The sequence below is a fragment of the Vidua chalybeata genome, chromosome 12 (assembly GCF_026979565.1).
Source record: "Vidua chalybeata isolate OUT-0048 chromosome 12, bVidCha1 merged haplotype, whole genome shotgun sequence".
Taxonomy (NCBI): domain Eukaryota; kingdom Metazoa; phylum Chordata; class Aves; order Passeriformes; family Viduidae; genus Vidua; species Vidua chalybeata.
The window spans coordinates 6,509,984-6,526,864 of record NC_071541.1 but is presented as its reverse complement, the minus strand read 5'-3'; the positions used below and the strand labels follow the sequence as shown (position 1 = coordinate 6,526,864).

The 16,881-nt window shown below is 44.1% G+C and overlaps 1 protein-coding gene across 7 annotated transcripts in view; it reads right to left on the bottom strand.

Moving 5' to 3' along the window:
• The window catches only part of MAGI1 (membrane associated guanylate kinase, WW and PDZ domain containing 1), a 333,108-nt gene that overhangs the window by 45,508 nt on the left and 270,719 nt on the right, over window positions 1-16,881 (bottom strand). For all 7 annotated transcript variants that reach the window (XM_053953674.1, XM_053953675.1, XM_053953679.1 and 4 more), the window contains 4 exons: window positions 15,553-15,610; window positions 13,302-13,390; window positions 9,263-9,445; window positions 7,492-8,112 (listed from right to left, as the gene is read on the bottom strand). In XM_053953674.1, coding sequence (XP_053809649.1) covers window positions 7,492-8,112; window positions 9,263-9,445; window positions 13,302-13,390; window positions 15,553-15,610 — 951 coding nt within the window. The remainder of the gene's footprint in view (window positions 1-7,491; window positions 8,113-9,262; window positions 9,446-13,301; window positions 13,391-15,552; window positions 15,611-16,881) is intronic.

Sequence of the window (16,881 nt, the reverse complement as noted above, 5' to 3'; positions counted from 1 at the left end):
AAATCAACAACAGAAAAAAAACCAAACATTTTAATGGGGTATTTTTATATCTGGAATTTTGGGAGCTTAAGGTAGGATTTTTGCACATGTGGGCTTTTTGATACTTGCGTTTGTCAATTGCTATTTCAACTGGATGCCTTGTACTGAAAAACTCCAGCAGGACCTGGTAATGTTAATTCATTAGTTCCTGCAAATGCATTATTTATATGAATGTTAGGAACATTCATTAAACTATTTGGTGTCTGAGCAAGCTACCAACAATTACCCTTAGCAGCTGTAGCATCTATTGGTGTGGAAAACCTAGGTGAAACCCTGCTGCCTCCTGGAGTCTAATGGGAGCTTTGCCATGGACTCCAACATCACCAAAAACCTCCCCCTTTGAGTTTTTGGTAAGCAAAGTCATCCCAAACCTCACAAATTCAGATAATCAAAAACAAATGACTAATGTCACTAAGATTAACACCTGTAAAGCACTTTGAAGGAGAAAAAACACCACGTAATCCCAACATATTACATTATTTATCAGACGACCTGATTTTAAATGTTAAGTTCGGCTTATTTTTATCACAAAGAGAAAACAAGTTTCTGCTTGCTTGCTTTACAAAACCAATTACAGTGATCAGTGTATGGTGCTGCATAACAATACACAGCATTGTCCCAAAAAGGCGTATCTAACACTCCCGAGCTGCTGCAGGAAAATTAACTCACACACTGGATTGACACACATGCACATGAGCAATTCTAATGAGGGGTATGAACTTCAAACTTCTTACTATAAATACCTAAACTTATAACATTTCCTTTATTTCATCTTTTCCTGACTTCAACTGATTTTCCTATCTGCTCCTTGATACACTACTGCCTAATCAGAATAAGGCTGTGAGAGAATAGTGAATATTACATCAAACTTCCTTTAAACTTTCTTTAAAATCTCAACAGCTTCTTTTGGCCTTAGAATATAATTCCAGTCAACAGAGAGAAGACAATAACAAAGAGTGACTTGGTGGTTTAGAAAAAATAGACTCAGCCACTCCCAACTAAAGGTTCCCCCAGTCCTGCTCCTTCCCTGCACCTAAATTTTAACTATGCCTTTTTACTAGGATTGTCTGTTTTCAGAAAATGGCAAAAAGGCACAATGCAAAACTTCTTAAAACATCTCATTTCTAACACAGTTTGTAAACCAGCTTCACTGATCTGACTGCCTTCTTGCCAAGCAAAGCTCTTTAAAGGAAACAGTATCAAAAATAAACAAGAGGAAACAATTGAAGACAGATTTTTAAATGCCAAATGATATTCCAAGTTTAACCAGGAAATCTGTAACTCTGGAATTACGAATTAATGACTCTGGAATATGAAGTAATGAACTTGAAAAATAAATCTTGGCCTTACACATGGACATATATTTCTTTAAGTATACTGCAAATCTGATTTCCTAGATAAGATTTACTAACAAGTTAGGAGTGCCTATGGGTGATATTATTTGTATTACAATATCAGGTATTTTTCAGCATATGGATCAAAACAGCCTCTACTAAGTGACAAATTGAAAGATTCAACAAACAGGTTTGGTGGAAGATACCTGAGTAGAAGGTACCAGGAGTTGGTGGAAATGGACAGAAGGTAAGACAAAGAAAAAAAGAGGTGATTTGAAAAGGGATTTTTAAAAAGTTTAGAAGTCAACTGAGCACACCAGAGGGCAGAAAGGAATTAGGTCTGCCCCTCTTCTGAGGGTCCAGGGAAGGAGCTGCCACAAGAAAACCAGCCATGACGGCAGCAATGAGCGATGCCTGGCAGCAGCAGCAGCTCTGTGCTCGGCCAGATGGGTCCAGGGAGCTCCGAGATAAAAACACAGCACAAAGACCTCAGCATAAAGCTCTGCTCCCTCTGTACTGGAGCTGAAAACACTGCTGGAAATGGTGAGCTTTTCTTCCCATTCCACAAGCTCTGGCACTGGCAAATATGCTCTGTGGTAACCATCAGATGATTCCCAGGTTGTGATTTTTGTCCCAAATGCAGTTTGGACTCACTTTCTCTCTAATTCAGCAGCTGCTAATAAGACAGTTTGAAACTTTCTGGCAGCTCGATGCTTAAGTGGCATGACTTTCAACTCACTCTTCGCTGCAAGCCTAAAGGGCAAACAGAAGTGAGTGGCTTGTTCAAAAGAGTTCAAGTCTGCACTGAATAGCTGATTACAGCTCTAATTATACCACGGTTTTACATCATTAGAGATAGCAAATGAAAAGGAGCTCTAATTCCACCTTTTTTTTTTTTTTTTTTTTGCTCTTACCACTCAATGATCCAGGTCCAGCTAAAGAAAGAAAGAGAAATCTTCATTTCCAGGTGGGAATTCCAGCAAGGGAAGGTTCATGTAGCTAAGGAAACTCAATAAATTTGTAATTTTCTTCCATTGTTGCAAACTTTTGTTGTAGTTACATGTGTCACAAGGAACTTCTTAAACCTACTGACTTGAGGACCAAGTGAGCAGGACTACTGGAACAAACATCTCCCCATTTCCACCAACCTCACTGCTTCCCACAAGCACCTTTCATTCCGTTGAACCATAAATAGGGAATTTACCATGGACTTTTACATGGAAGTAAGACTCAGGTACTCACTGATGGGCATTTAGACAAGTAGATGCTGCATTGATTCTTCTTCCCATAAAATGCATTTAGTTTTGACACTCTTGTGTATATCTATAAAACTATTTAGCATATATATATATATATATATATATATATATATTTATATTTAATATATATTTTTTTTAGAAGATGTATTTCCATTCCCCAGTTTAACGTGAATTTGGCACTAGGGAAAGCAATTAGAAATGACAATGATTTGCACATGACATGTGAGTGACATTTCACCTGCGTGCCTTTACTTTGATCTGGAACAAAGTGGGAACACATCTTCCAGGGGATTACGTAGATCAGGCTCAAGGTTTATGCTATTTTTGACCTTCCAGTGAATAAAGATGCAACTGAGCACTAACTGAGAGCTTTGAAGGTAAATTATCTGTTCAAACCTGCATGAACACTGCTCAGTGTAATTCTTGGAACTGAACACAAAATAAACACGTATATTCTGGTTAACCTCAAGACTGACCTAAAAAAGAGGGAAAAAAGGAAAAAAAAATCCTCTTCAATCAGAGGCAATTCACAAAATATAAAATATATGAAAGTTTTCAATGAAACAAATATTAGTTCTTAGTGATTCCAAGAAATACAGCACAGTAGTTTTGCAGAATAACTTGTTCTGACACAGCCCCCCACCTGTCCCAACACAGGCACAACTTCCAGAATAAAAGTCCCTTGGGAAGCACGGAAATTATTGTGACAAAATGTTTCTTGCATTATGAATAGAGTCTGTGCAGAATGGAGAGGTATTTGAGAATTGCTTATTTCAGTTGATTACAGTGCATAGGCAAAGCTTCAATGACTAATGTATTTCAAGTGGCAAATAATATTACTTTGTTTCTTCACTTTTGAATTTTTTTTTTTAGAAAGTACTTAATGTACTTGGTAGGTACAAGGTTAAAAGAACCTTTTCAGCTACAAACATTCAAAATAAAGTTGTACCTTTTGCGTCCGCCTTAACAATAATTCTTTAAAATAACCAAAGTATGTAATCACAATCTCAACTGCAGGGATAAAAACACAAGCTTAATTCTGCATTTTGTAGCAGCAGCACTGGTTTACTTTCAGGTGCAGAGCTCTCAAATGGTCCTGCTGGGTTATCAAGCATCTCCTCTGCTGTTGCAGGCACCATGTCCTGTCCCCTTCAAACGTGCTCAGCTTCACCTTCAGGCCAGTAAAGCCTTCATGCCTCCTCCGGTTTGACTTACAGGCTCTAATGGCTTGGCACCCCCTTCTCATTTCCAGTTTAAATTACTTGCAGCCAAATAACACCCAGTTGTTCAGCCAACTCCTTCATTTAAGTACCTTCTATCTCTCCTGCCTAATAGAGACAATAATCATTTTGTCCCCTCTGTCCCTTCATTTTGCTAAGCAAAAGCAGCTTTGCCAGTCAGCCCAATCAACCCTCTGCACCCTGGGGGCCTGAACTCTTTCTGAACCCACCATATCAGTGAGTTTTTATATAGGTGAAAGAGGAAAACAACAGCAATATGATTGATCCTACAGAGAAGAGGAAGGAGAAGAAAATACAAAAAAATTAAACCAGAACACAGACAAGGTAAATTTTCTACAAGGCCTCTGGAAAGCAGATTCTCAGTGATCTGACTTTGTATTGAAGTATTTTTCCCAATCCTGCAAACGATTTCAGATGACACATGAGCATACAGAAGGGGCATTTCAGTTTCATGCCTCCTGAAATCATCAGGATTCATCATCCTTGTGTTCCTCACTCAGAGGCAGCAGCAGGATTTGCCCTCTCCCATAAGGCAGTGCATCAGCTGAACACACTTCACAGTAAATATTTTACAGGCTGTTCTCAGCAACTCTGCGTTTGCATTTCAACAATTAAACCTCCTTGTTAGGAGTGCACCAGGAGCTTGGAGCAGGCAGAGCTTTTCCTGTATATTGCACATCTCTTTCTGATATTTTTCTGCTTGATTAGTAATCACTCCTGAAAATCCTTTCAACAGCTCTTGAATACAAGCCTTAGCATTGCAGGGATGCTTCCTGCACAGCGGGACTGAATGCAAGTGTTGGGCTGAAGGAAGAATGCTGACAGCATCTGAGCACTTTCCTCACTGGACACCAGAGGGAGGAGGAGGAAAGGACAAGTGACAGAGAAGCTGAAGAACAGCTTCAAAAGCCCTGAAGGAGCTTATCAGACACCCGAGCCAAATACATTTCTGCAATCGCACCAAAATAAAGAGCGGCGCCTTGGCTGGGGACGGCGCTGCTGAGGAGACTTGGCAGGGGTAACACGAGGTGAAGTTACAGGGGAAAGGACCTGAGTGCAGCAGCACTGAGGGCCAGCTGGATTTCAGCCAGTTCCAGCTTTTGTTTTTTTAAATAGTTTAGGTTGTAAAGGACCTTAAAGATTATCTAGTTCCAACTGCCCTGCTGGGCACAGGACACCTTCCACTATCCCAGGGTGCTCCAAGCCCCTCCAGCCTGGCCTTGGACACTTCCAGGGATGGGACAGCCACAGCTGCTCTGCGCACCCTGTGCCACCCTCACAGGGAACAACTTCTTCCCAATATCCAATCTAAACCTACCTACTTTCAGTTTAAAGCCATGTCCCCCGTCCTCTACATGCTCTTGTGAAAAGTCATTCTCCAGCAACCTTGTAGGCTGCTTTATGTCCTGGGAGCTTTCTCCTTCCACACTGAGCAAGCCCAACTCTCAGCCTGTACTCACAGCAGAGCTACTCACATCCTCATCCCTCTGATCATCCTGGTGGCCTCCTCTGGACTCGCTCCCACAGGTCCAGGTGGTTCCAGTGCTGGTTCCCCAAGCTGGATGCAGTGCTCCAGGTGGGGTCTCACAAGGGTGCAGCAGAGGGGCAGAGTCCCCCTCTCACCTGCAGCCCAGGTGATGGATTTCTGGGCTGTGAGTGCGCATGGCTGGGCCATGTCCAGCCTCTCACCCCCCAACATCAGAAGCCTTAAACAAACCTGACAGGTTTTGGTTCTGAGGCTACTACTGTGCATACTCTGCTTGGCTTCTCTGCCATAGCTTGAGCACCTTTTGGTCCAGCTTTCCTCTGGACGTGAGGAGAACCTTGTTTCAATAAATAACTGTGGACTGAGGCCATCAGGATCTCCAAGTTCTGTACCACAAGAGTGTGAAATTCAAAACTGCAAGTGCTCTGTGCTGAGATGGAAATGTGAGGACCTTGAAGGAGGGAGGGAGGCAGTTCAAGGAGACTGACATGGTACCTTATCTAGGAAGATGATAGCAAATGTGCTTAGTATCTCGATTAAATTAAAAAAAAAAAGATTCAACATGATTATCAGGGAACTATTTACTATTTTATTAAAATTATGTTTTTATTTCCTCATCAAAACTTTTCATTATGCCTTCAAGGCTTTAGGAGAATTATTAAATGTCAGGCACAATTCAAATAATTAATATATGGTGTTACCAGATATATAAGAACTCTCCAGGAGGATTAATAATAGCTGCTATTTTTCTTCCAACCATATTTTCTCTATAATACATATATTAATCATAAGAATGAAGTGCATTTTTAAAATCTCTCTAGTACTGAAAATCTTTAAGGAACTCACACTTTGAAAATTGAAGAATTCTTAATATATTCTGTTCTCTACTTTCTAATTTACTATCAAAATACAAAAACACAGTAAGCACTTGGAAAGAAAGGAGTATAGGAAAGGCAGTGCTTTCTCCAGAGCTGCTATTAATTACAGAATCAATGTATTCAATGCCTTGAAATAAGTCTTGGAAAACAACAAAGCAGACTTGTGAATTCAAGAAACGACTTGTCCCTTGTTAAAATGGATTGGCTTTTGGCGTTTACAACAATCAAAACACTTCAGAAAAGTCAGCAGGAAAGTACTTTTATAGCACCCACTCCCCTCAGGGCTGGCTGGGGACTGTGCTCAGCACCTACTTGTCCCTTTAACTCTGCCTCTGCAGAGAGGTCATTCCTGTCATCCATGGGGCACCCATGTGTGTACTGTCCATAAAAACCTGCATGGGACAGGGAGCACAGTGGGGACAGGCCTTTGTCCCTCTGAGAGCCCCAGTGCCAGGGAGGGAGGGAGAGCTGACCCTTCTGCTCTTGATTTTGCACTCAACAGCCAACCTGGACTTTCCTGTGAGCTTGACCCTATCCCAGTAATCTCAATCCACAGGTTAAAGGGGTGCTACCCCAGATTACTTTACACTTACTGTGTGCTGGGAAAGGGTTCCTGTGGATGGATTGACCGCTGACAGGTTACTTGCCAGACATGCTCCATGTGGGATGGGTTTTGTACCTGATGGTGGCCTCAGCAGTGCTACCAAAAACTGAGCTCAGCTCCCAGTGGCACAGCAAACAAAAGTGCAGAAGTCACACTGCAATTGCTTACAACTTGGAGAAATTTAAATTCTCTTCTATGCTCCCAAATGTATCCCAGGTATAATCCTTCCCCAGTGAAGAGTCATTAAGTATCTGATTTTAAACACTGCAAATTACAGAACATATTACCAGCCTTTTCCATATCTCAGAATAGCTCAAGGAATGTCTGTTCTATTTAAAACACTCATGCTTTCCGAGCATGAGACCAGGGTTTGTTATGTAAGCAAAGGTGCAACCACACCACCCTCCTGCCCCTTACCAGCTTTGTGTGCATGTGGGACCCTGAGCATCCCCCACAGTGCAGCAACACACAATAAATAATTATAACCATCTATGTGACCTGACAACTCCCAACTTGGGGCAGTTCCTACACCTCAGGAAAAAAAACATTTCTACAGAGAAGCTTAGGAGAGCAGATCTTTCATGACATGCATTTTTTCCTTTTTTTTTAATATCAAGAAGAGGTGTTTTAAAGCAGTTTTGAAGACTTACCTCCTCGCTGCACCAGCAACGTGACTTCACTTCCCTTAGGACATTCAATCAGCATATCCACCACCTGGTTGTGAGTGAGGCTCTGCACATTCTTCTTGTTGACTTCGACTATGAGGTCGCCCTCCTTCAGGCCGCGGCACCGTGGGCTGTCCACAATCTGTTTCACTCTTTGGCCTCCCCCTCCGGGACTGTCTGCTATAGTAAACCCAAAGCCCATGGGCCCTTTCACTATGTGCACAGTTATGAGCTCAGGCTGCGTTGCTATCGAGGATGCCAAGGACACCGTGTCGTTGGGGTAGCCGTGGGGTCCATTGGAGGAGACCTCAGCCGGGCTGCTGGGCCTCGCCTCCTTTGTGCCATTTACTTTCCCTGTTTTACTGCTGTGGCTGGCCGGGGAGTCGTAGTTCTCCTGCCCGTTCACAATGATCGGCTCTTTGTCCAAAATGGCCACGGACGTGACCAGGCTCGTGTTGGGGTCGTCGGGGTCAAAGGGCAGGGGGTAGCCCCGGCACAGTTCGAGGTCCACGCTGGCACCGATGGGGATGGACTGGAAGATTTTCACCACCTGGGCGTGAGTGTGCCCCAGCACACAGGTGTCGTTCACGCTGACTATGACGTCCCCTGCAGCAGACACAGACAGACAGACCAAGGAAATGCGTTTTGTGCACTGCAGGAAGGTGAGGGCTAGAGCCTGAGAGCAGAGCTGCAGCATCCACAGGTACCACTCACAGGCAACAGCAGCATTTCAGCACAAGAAAGAGGAGCGGTGACACTTGGACGAGCAAAAACTCTGTGGACTCATGGCATAAAGGCTTTATGTATATAAATGTTTTTGGAAGTGAAAATGGAATTGGTCATGCAAAAAATTAATGAATTTATATGATGGTATATGGCCCGTTTCACAGCTATTTTGAAGTCCAGCTCTCACTGTTACACGTTGACATATGATAGAAACAAAATTGAGAGCACATGGGAACTGTAACAGAAGGCTCTCAAACACCAACTGCTCAAACACAGTGAGTGCCACATGTCATGTCTCATACTTCAGCCTGAAATCCAGATATTGATTAAGTCATGAGCCATTTTATTAACACTGGGGCTGCAAAATAGGGATGTTAAGTGCTGTGATGCTCCAACTGAAAGTGAGGAGTTGTAACCTCAGATGAAGCCTAAGAGGATTTCATAGAATCAAGGTGGAAAAATACCCCCAAGATCATTGAGTCAAACCATTAACCCAGCACCACTGTGTTCACCATGGAACCATATTTCCTATTTTGCAACTAAGTTGTGGTGGACCCAATCTCTGGCAAAATTAATTTGCCCTTGGTGCCTCCACACAAGGAAATGCAGATTAGCCCATTGTTAATTAGCTTTGGAAAGGGGCAAGCAGCATGGCAGAGACACAAACACATGGGGGTGCAGCCTGACAAAAATCCATCATCCACAGCGGGGAGCAGGAACCCATAGCCTGATGTGGAACCCCACAACTGCTGGCTCCTCTCCTCAGATCACTGTGGGGAGAGCAGAAGCTGGCAGTGCCCCAGCGGGTATTTTGACACTGAGACGGAATTCCGACACATGAAGTGTCCTTTTCCAAGATTCTGGATATATTCCTCAATGTATCTCACTTCCTTACTTGCTCATAGGAAAGCTGAATGCCCTTCCCCAAGAAGGGGGTGAAGACTACAGTCCTTTATGAATGGCACTTCAAACCAGCTGCAAAAACACAAACCAAAGTGGTAGTGATGATTTTGATATAAAGCATCAGTACCTGTTTCCATTTTGCCATCCAACGCTGCAGGACCGTCAAGCACCAAACTTTTGATTTGGAGGAATTCATCTGGCTCATCTCCTCCAACGACGGTGAAGCCAAACCCCCTGCTGCTTTTCCTTAGCTTGGTGTGGATGAACTTCCCTTTCAGCTCAGAAGGGTTTCGTGTAAAAAAAGGTTTTCCTGTGTAGGAAGTTTGGAAAAAAATCTATAAGCAGGCAGGCAAGAGTGTTTGATCTGTTTTTCCACTGCCCCTCCCCATTGTAACGAGTCCATGGACAAACACAGCAGTGTGCAGGGACAGGACTGCACTTCACTCCTGCAGCCTCTCATCTCATCACACTCAGCCTGATTCCCTGGATCCAGGCACGCAGTAAAAGGCACGAACAAAACCCCAGTACCTGGCACTTTGTTAGCTGTGGTCATGCTCACCAAAGCCCCAAGGCTACAAAAGGGAAAACATGCTGCTTTAAAGAATGGAATATATTAAAGCTAGGAATGCTGGGCTGGATGTGTGTTTCATCTCTGTCCTGAGGTGGTTGTATCCATCCTGGGAAGGATGGGGCAGGGTTAGGGGGCCTCCTACAGGAGTCTGCAGTGAAAGTTTCTGCAGAAAGAAGCATGACTATGTTTTTCACCACTTGACTTTCTCCCAACCTACTGAGCAAAAAGCAAGTTCTGAGCTCTGATAAGACATTGATACCCTTTAGCATAACCCCCAGCCCCACCATTGCTACTGCCCTGTGACCTCCACTGGAGAAAAAGGAGAGGACGCTGATGTTGTTCTTCAGACACTGTTTGAAGTCTTTTTCCTTTCTGCTCCTTGCCTGTTGTGGATGAAACACTTCTGGTGTGAAGTACGAATCAAAGAGCAGCCCAGGACCAGAGCAGTTGTGCTGGAGGGCTGGGAATGCTCTCTGGGAGCACACTTATGAGGGAAAGAGGTGCTCCATGGACAAAAGCACATCCTTGCAAAGCATGTTGCACAGGCTCAGAAAAGGGATCATGCTTGCTGCACTTCACAGTGCCAACACTAAACACCTTTGCACTTTTAATTGTTTTTAATGCTTAGCCTGTGCCACTAAGCCCTCTGGTGACAGCTCCAGGATCAGCAGTGGGTATCACAGCCAGCAGAGCTGGCGCACTTTCAAACACCTCAGCAGCACTGCTGTGGGCCTCTGCTCAGAAAGGAGACCTCGGGGGAGAGCTCGGGGATTTGAGACTCGTAAGCCTTTGACTGGGAGGAAAAAATGTATATTTGAAGATTATTCATGAGGAGGCAGTGTGAAGACTTGTAGTTTTCTGCCTTTGAAGGGTGGCAGAGGAACATGGTAATCCTGCACATCGTGGGCAGATGGTCTGCTCAGACCCCAGCCTGCAAAAACCCCTGACTATCAAAGTGCAACCCAGCGTCTCAGGTAACACACAGAGCTGAGAGGCAGAGTGCAGCAGGGCTCATTTCTGGTTCAAAGCACAAGCAGAACAAGCAGAGCTTGCTGGTGTCTGCCCACAGACTCAGGCTGAGCTTGCCCTGCAGCTACAGGACAGCAGCACCACAGGCTACATCCCACCTACAGCATTCAAGGGGGTATCACCTTTGAAGTTAGTGTATCTACAAAACCCAGGCTGTGAGAGTGTTGCCAGGGGCACAGGGAGGGCTCCTTGTGACCATGTCTCTGCCAGCAGTGCCACTGGGGGGAGAGATGGAAACCTGCAGGCATGGAAGCTGGAAAAAAGCTGCTGCAAATGGGGAGTGAGAGAAGAAGGAGCAGCACTGAGAAAGGAAGAGGAAGGAATGAAGGAGGGGAGGAGTCATCAGCAGATACCAGGATATGTCACTCAGAGTGGTGCTGAGACAGGTGAATGCTCTGCTCTAACACTGCTGCACAGTTTTGGTGGCTGAGTTGTTGGGTGATGTTGAGCTCCCAACATCAGCCCTGCGTCACGGCTCCTTTGCATCGCCACGTGTGGATGCTTGGGCAGCCCTTGCTTCAGCCTGACTGTGGGAAAGACAAAGGTAGTATTCACAGATGCCTCCAGGAGGAAGATTGGCATTTTTGGGGCACTCTGACGACATCTCTAAACTCAGGTGCCTGGTGGTCAGGGTGCCATTCTCAGACCTCCCATGTTTTTTCCTTGCTACCAGGTTGGATTACTCTAATGTAGTCTAATACCCCTTAGGACTGTGCTGGGGGCTTTGGGCCCTGTGAAATTCCACATCTGTTTTGGAAGGGCTGATCTGCTTCCTCCTGCTGCAGAGAGCACTTCCTGGCTTTTCCTGGCAAGAAAGGCTGCCAGGGACAGCAGCACTCCAGTCAGGTTTGCCTTCAGAGACCATGGGAGTACTTCCCAGCTCCCAGCTGCTCTCAGCTCTGTTAGGAAGAAGCATCCAGCCAGATTCCCCCTCTCACCTTCCCCATGCTCTGGCTCCTGCAGACCAGGGCAATGCCACTCACTTGCTATGCAATTCAGATGTAGTCAAAAATAAGCCTACTTACAACCACTTGTAACCAGAGAGTACTTTACTGCCACAGGTACAAGTGGAACACCCTGCTCTTGCTGGCGACCTGACCTGGCAATGTTTCAGCTCATGGCTGCAAATTCAGGAATGATCCATGTCCTGTCTGATGAGTTATTTAAGGCAAACAACTGGTCTGTGAGTAACTGGCTACACAGACCACTGACACAATAAATAAGCTGTAATAGCCCCAAGCACCCGTACAAAAGAACAACTTCTGAGTAAGTCCACTATGTTTGAAAACTTGGAACGCTACACAGAGAATAGCCACAATCCTCTTTTTGATGTGTGCATCAAATCTCATTCACCTCTTGCACTCAGCAACAAATGTAGCCTTGAAATAACTAGTCTCAAAATCTGGGAATTCAGATAAGCAGGCACAGGGCCTGGTGTGTCACCAGTCGTGGAAATACTGCCTTGTGGTGGCTGAGGGAATGTCATTCTCAGGAAAAATAACCTTGTTGCTCTTTTACAACTGGTTTAACAAGGCTGTTACCTTGTACTGGTGCTTCCCGAACTGCCTCTTGGTTGTTTGAAACATGGTTTGGAGCAGCAGGTGGAGGGAGAGATGGACACTCCTCTGTCCATTCTAGAGAGGGCAGAGAGGGAAATGTTACTGGTTTCACAACAGCACCAAGAGCTGCTGCATGTGCACACACTGGGAGTGTGGGGGTCAAGCAGAGGAGAGGTGAGAAGTATGGCAAGAGAGGAAACAGAGTCACAGACAGAGGGAATACAATGAATGGGATGTCCAAAAACCAGTTCTGAAGGATTTCTATATCCAGGTCAGCTGATCCATCTGCTGGGATAGCCTATCTCACACTGAAACCTGGGACGTGATTTTTGCATCTAAGTAGAGTTGACATTTAAATGAAATCTAATCTCTGTGTCACTCTTGGCATCTAAGTAGAAGAACAAACCCAAATGCCACAGGGCCCTCACTGCAGTTGGGCTGCATTTGAAGAAAACAAATGTAAAAAGTAAGAAAGAAAAAAAGGGGGCCGGGAGGGAGGAAAATAATTTTTAAAAAGTGTTTCAAAATAAGGAAATTACTTCCGATTTTAGAGCCTGACAACATACAAAGGCCTTGGTTTAAGAAATCTCTCATGCAGGGTTTATCTAGTGCATGTAAGTGCCCACTCCTCATCTCCTCTGATAGCCTGAGTCCAGTGCAGACTGGAACAACACCACCTACAGTGACTAACTTCATGGAGCACACTGAAGAGGAAAATGTGTTTTAGCTGTCTCTGGGAAGTCTAGAAACTTTCCAGAAACAAAGGACATACAAAGAAAAATCTCTTCTGTTTAACAAGATTGAAACTTTCTACATTTAAGTGATACAGATTTCCTCCTCCACTGCATCTTCTGTGCAGGACAAGCACAGCCTTTCCCATGCACATCACTTTGCCTTTACACCCTAAGGCCATGGAGGGAAGGACAAACGCTGGCACGGTGCTGCCATGGCCAGGGAGGACATTCCCCCATGAACACCCCACCCTCCGTGCCCTCAAGGGTGCCAACCTTCTGGAGGCTGTTGCTGTTGTTCGAGCTGCTTCTTCCTCTTGGCTTCAAGGACTGGGTTTTCATACTGCGTCTTCCGGTTGATGTGGCTGGAGATGGAAGAGAGCAATGAATTAGGGAAACCCTTTGTGCAACAAGCAGGAATGAGAGCCAGGCATTGGACCTCCTCTTTCTGAGGAAAGGAGTAAAATACCAAACAAACCCAACAGCAGTGGGTGTGGAGCAAGGCTCATCCAGTTGTCCCAAAAAGAGTATTTAGAAAAACAAGCAGATTCTGGTATTGATATGATGTCTCGAGTAGGGATGGCTAATTCCTTCAAATACATTAAAGTAGTGATCTATCTGTGAAAAATGAGATTAAAGCAGGAAAGGCATACTGTCTGATTGCATTTTAAAAGACAGGCCTGTATCATCCCTGCTTTAATCAGATTCCCAGAGGTGCAGTCATTTCCTTGCTCATCCAAGTTTAAAACAAAACAAAACAAAACAAACCCCAACATCTGTCAGCGATCTGATCAATGCACACAGGGTGTCTTAAAAATATCTGCAGGGATGCAGGCTATGAGCTGGGCTCCAAATGGATCAAAATCTGTCCAGAATCAGCCACCAGCAAATACTCCCAGTGGAAACCAGCATTTAGTGAAACTTCAGCTGCTTTCCTCAGGCAGCTTTTGAGCATTATGAGATGTTGAGAGCCAATATTTTGTACCAGTTCCAGGAAAAGATAAAAGAATCAGCCCAGTCCCATCATGGCAGACAAGGCATGCACTCAACAGAGGATTCACCGCCTTATTAAACCAAGTGATGAAGAGCAGCCACAGATGCTGGGGTGGCAAGGGCAGGGCTGGGACCCCCTCAATGGCTCATCAACTGCTCAAGAGCCACTTTCAGTAGAGATTTTGCTACAGCAGAGGAACAGGTAGACCTCAAAAAATATATTACCTTAAAGCCTATCTTTGTATGCAAAGCAAAGTTTACCATTAAGAGTAATTGCTATTACATTGTCTCCTATCCAGTATGCCTTTATTAAAAAACCCAGATGAAAACCAACCACATTTTCAAGTAATTGTGACAGAAGCATGCCAGGGATTTATATTCAGAATTTTTTCTGTTAAAGATCAATATTAAATCACTAAAAAATATTTAACTTACTAAATAAAAAACAAGTTAGTGAGTTGTAACTCACTCACTGAAAAAGATTTCCTATTTCAAGATATCTTTGGAGAGCCAAGAAAAAATGATAACTACTTTAAAAATGATATAAACTTTTTCATGATACAATTGTCTCTCAATAAAAACTATTCTGTAATAACAAAGTGCCTGATTTGAAGGGACAGAGACAAATGCCAAAATTACAACCATCATGCTAGCTTAGAGACAGCAAGTAAAATAAAATTATTGTCTTATTGAATTTATATTTTGATTTAATTCCATCAGTAAGGAGCGCCATAAAATCAACAGGCATGTGTATATAAAGTGACAGGACAATATCCTGTAAAGATCTCTTGGCATGGCATTTAATAGCCGAAAAATATTCTTGATGTCTTTGGTAAATAAATGTCAAGCCTTAATTACACAGTTTGCTAACCTTGTTTCCCTAGGCACAGATGGTGGGGTCAGAAACGAGCCAAAGCAGACAGAAACTGTATTCCATGTCTATTCTGAGGGCTATGATAAGCCATCCTACTAGACAGGAGTATACACATAATTAAAAATTCATTTTATGGGGTCAGTGATGAAACAGAACTCCGATCTCTGGTTTCCCAAAGGAGCAATCTGACATATCGATAAAGGAGAAGCTGCTCTAATTCCACAGAGAGTCCCATTAAACCTGCAATTCTATCCACAACCACACAGCCTGATGGAAGAGCCTCTGCCACAGCTGTGTGGTCACACCATCTTCTCCAGTCCTCCTCTTCTGACACAACTGGCTGGTGGATTGCTTTGCACACTCATTCTGTGACCACAGCACTGCACAAAGCCCATCGAGCTCAGTTAAATGCACGCTCATTAATGTTCTCTGGATAGAAATATTCTGTGAGTGCTGGGGCTCCAGCACATCCCAACCCTGGACTGCTCCTGCCTTCCTTGAGCTCAACCCTCTCCCAAACCCTGTAACATCCCCCAGCCTGTAATGGGCCAAGGTCTTCTCCTCCTCCTTGGTGTGAGATGTTACCAGCAAAGCACAGAGTGGGCTGCAGGGACAGGTCCACCCCCTGACAGCCACACCAGAACAGGGAGCAGCACTTACTCTACATAGTAGACACCATATACAGGATCTTCAATTTTCTCCCAACCAGCAGGCAACTCTGGAAATAGAAAAAGCATTACTGAAACCTCCAAGGCAGGTTTTTTCTGACAGGCAGCTGCTCATGCCCAACGTGCGAAACTCATCAGTAGATCAGACCTTGCTTTGGGTACTTTTCAGAATGATCACAGCCCCCTTTGAAGGGCTGGCACAGCACGACATCAACACCCCAGCCTGTGCCCCTGAGCTGGGTCAGCACATCACCGGGAAAACACCACACTGGTCAATTTTTGATTTGCTTGTTGCATTAAATGAGCAAATGCTCAATAAATTTCCTGTCTGGGACTGCCTCAAGTGCCCCCCTGGTTTCTCCACCATGGCCAGTGGCCCTGGATGGAGCACTGCAGGAGAAATCCATGCAAGAAAGGCCAGGGCCTTTTAACACCAACCCATGAAGGTGGGTGAAACTATGGCAAAAAACTGCTGTAGCCCACTGACATAGACCACTTCCACCTCCTGTACCAGGGCTGAGTCATTTATGCTCACCAGTGCAGAGAAGAGGAATTTTTTCCTCCTTTCACTGGGATTTGCATTGCTCAGCCATGAGCTCAACACAAAACCAGGACAAGGTGGATTTAACATGTATGCCAGCATATGGAACCCACCCAGGAGGGGCTGGCACATGGGTGCATTTCATTGCACAGCACTTCATGTAAGAACACACACTGCCACAGTCACATGGAACAGAGATTTCCTTCCTTTCATTACCATAATTGACAAAAAACTGTTCTGAAGATGAAATTAACATTTTTAAAAGGATCCGCTTTTGTTCCTGTTGATTTTCGAGACTGCAGATAGTACTTTAACTGTAATTAGTGAATGTAATGCAATCACTTCAGCATCCAACTGAGGGTTATTAAAGCTGTATGTGTTACTAAAGGGCCTGATCCTTGTGCCACTCATTTAAAAACAGTGTTCCCATTGGTTGGGGGTAACAAAGTAACATCCCATTAACAATACAGAGTGGTGTGCTTGTGTAATTCTGTGAAACAACTCAGAAATAGGATCCACCACACTATGGACTATGCACATGTGGTCCCACCAACTCTGCACATTCACTCAAATACAGGAAAAAAACCAACATTGTTGGATAACACAAGTTCAAATAGCCCATGCAAAATAATTTGTCAAAATTTAACCTGAAATTTGTCAACACTAAGAGCAATCTATGTTCGTTCATTATCAAATGCAGAGATTTATTTCCATTAATGGCATCAATTGCTGAGCCAATACAATCAACAATGGCCCATTAATTAGAATAATGTTGCCATA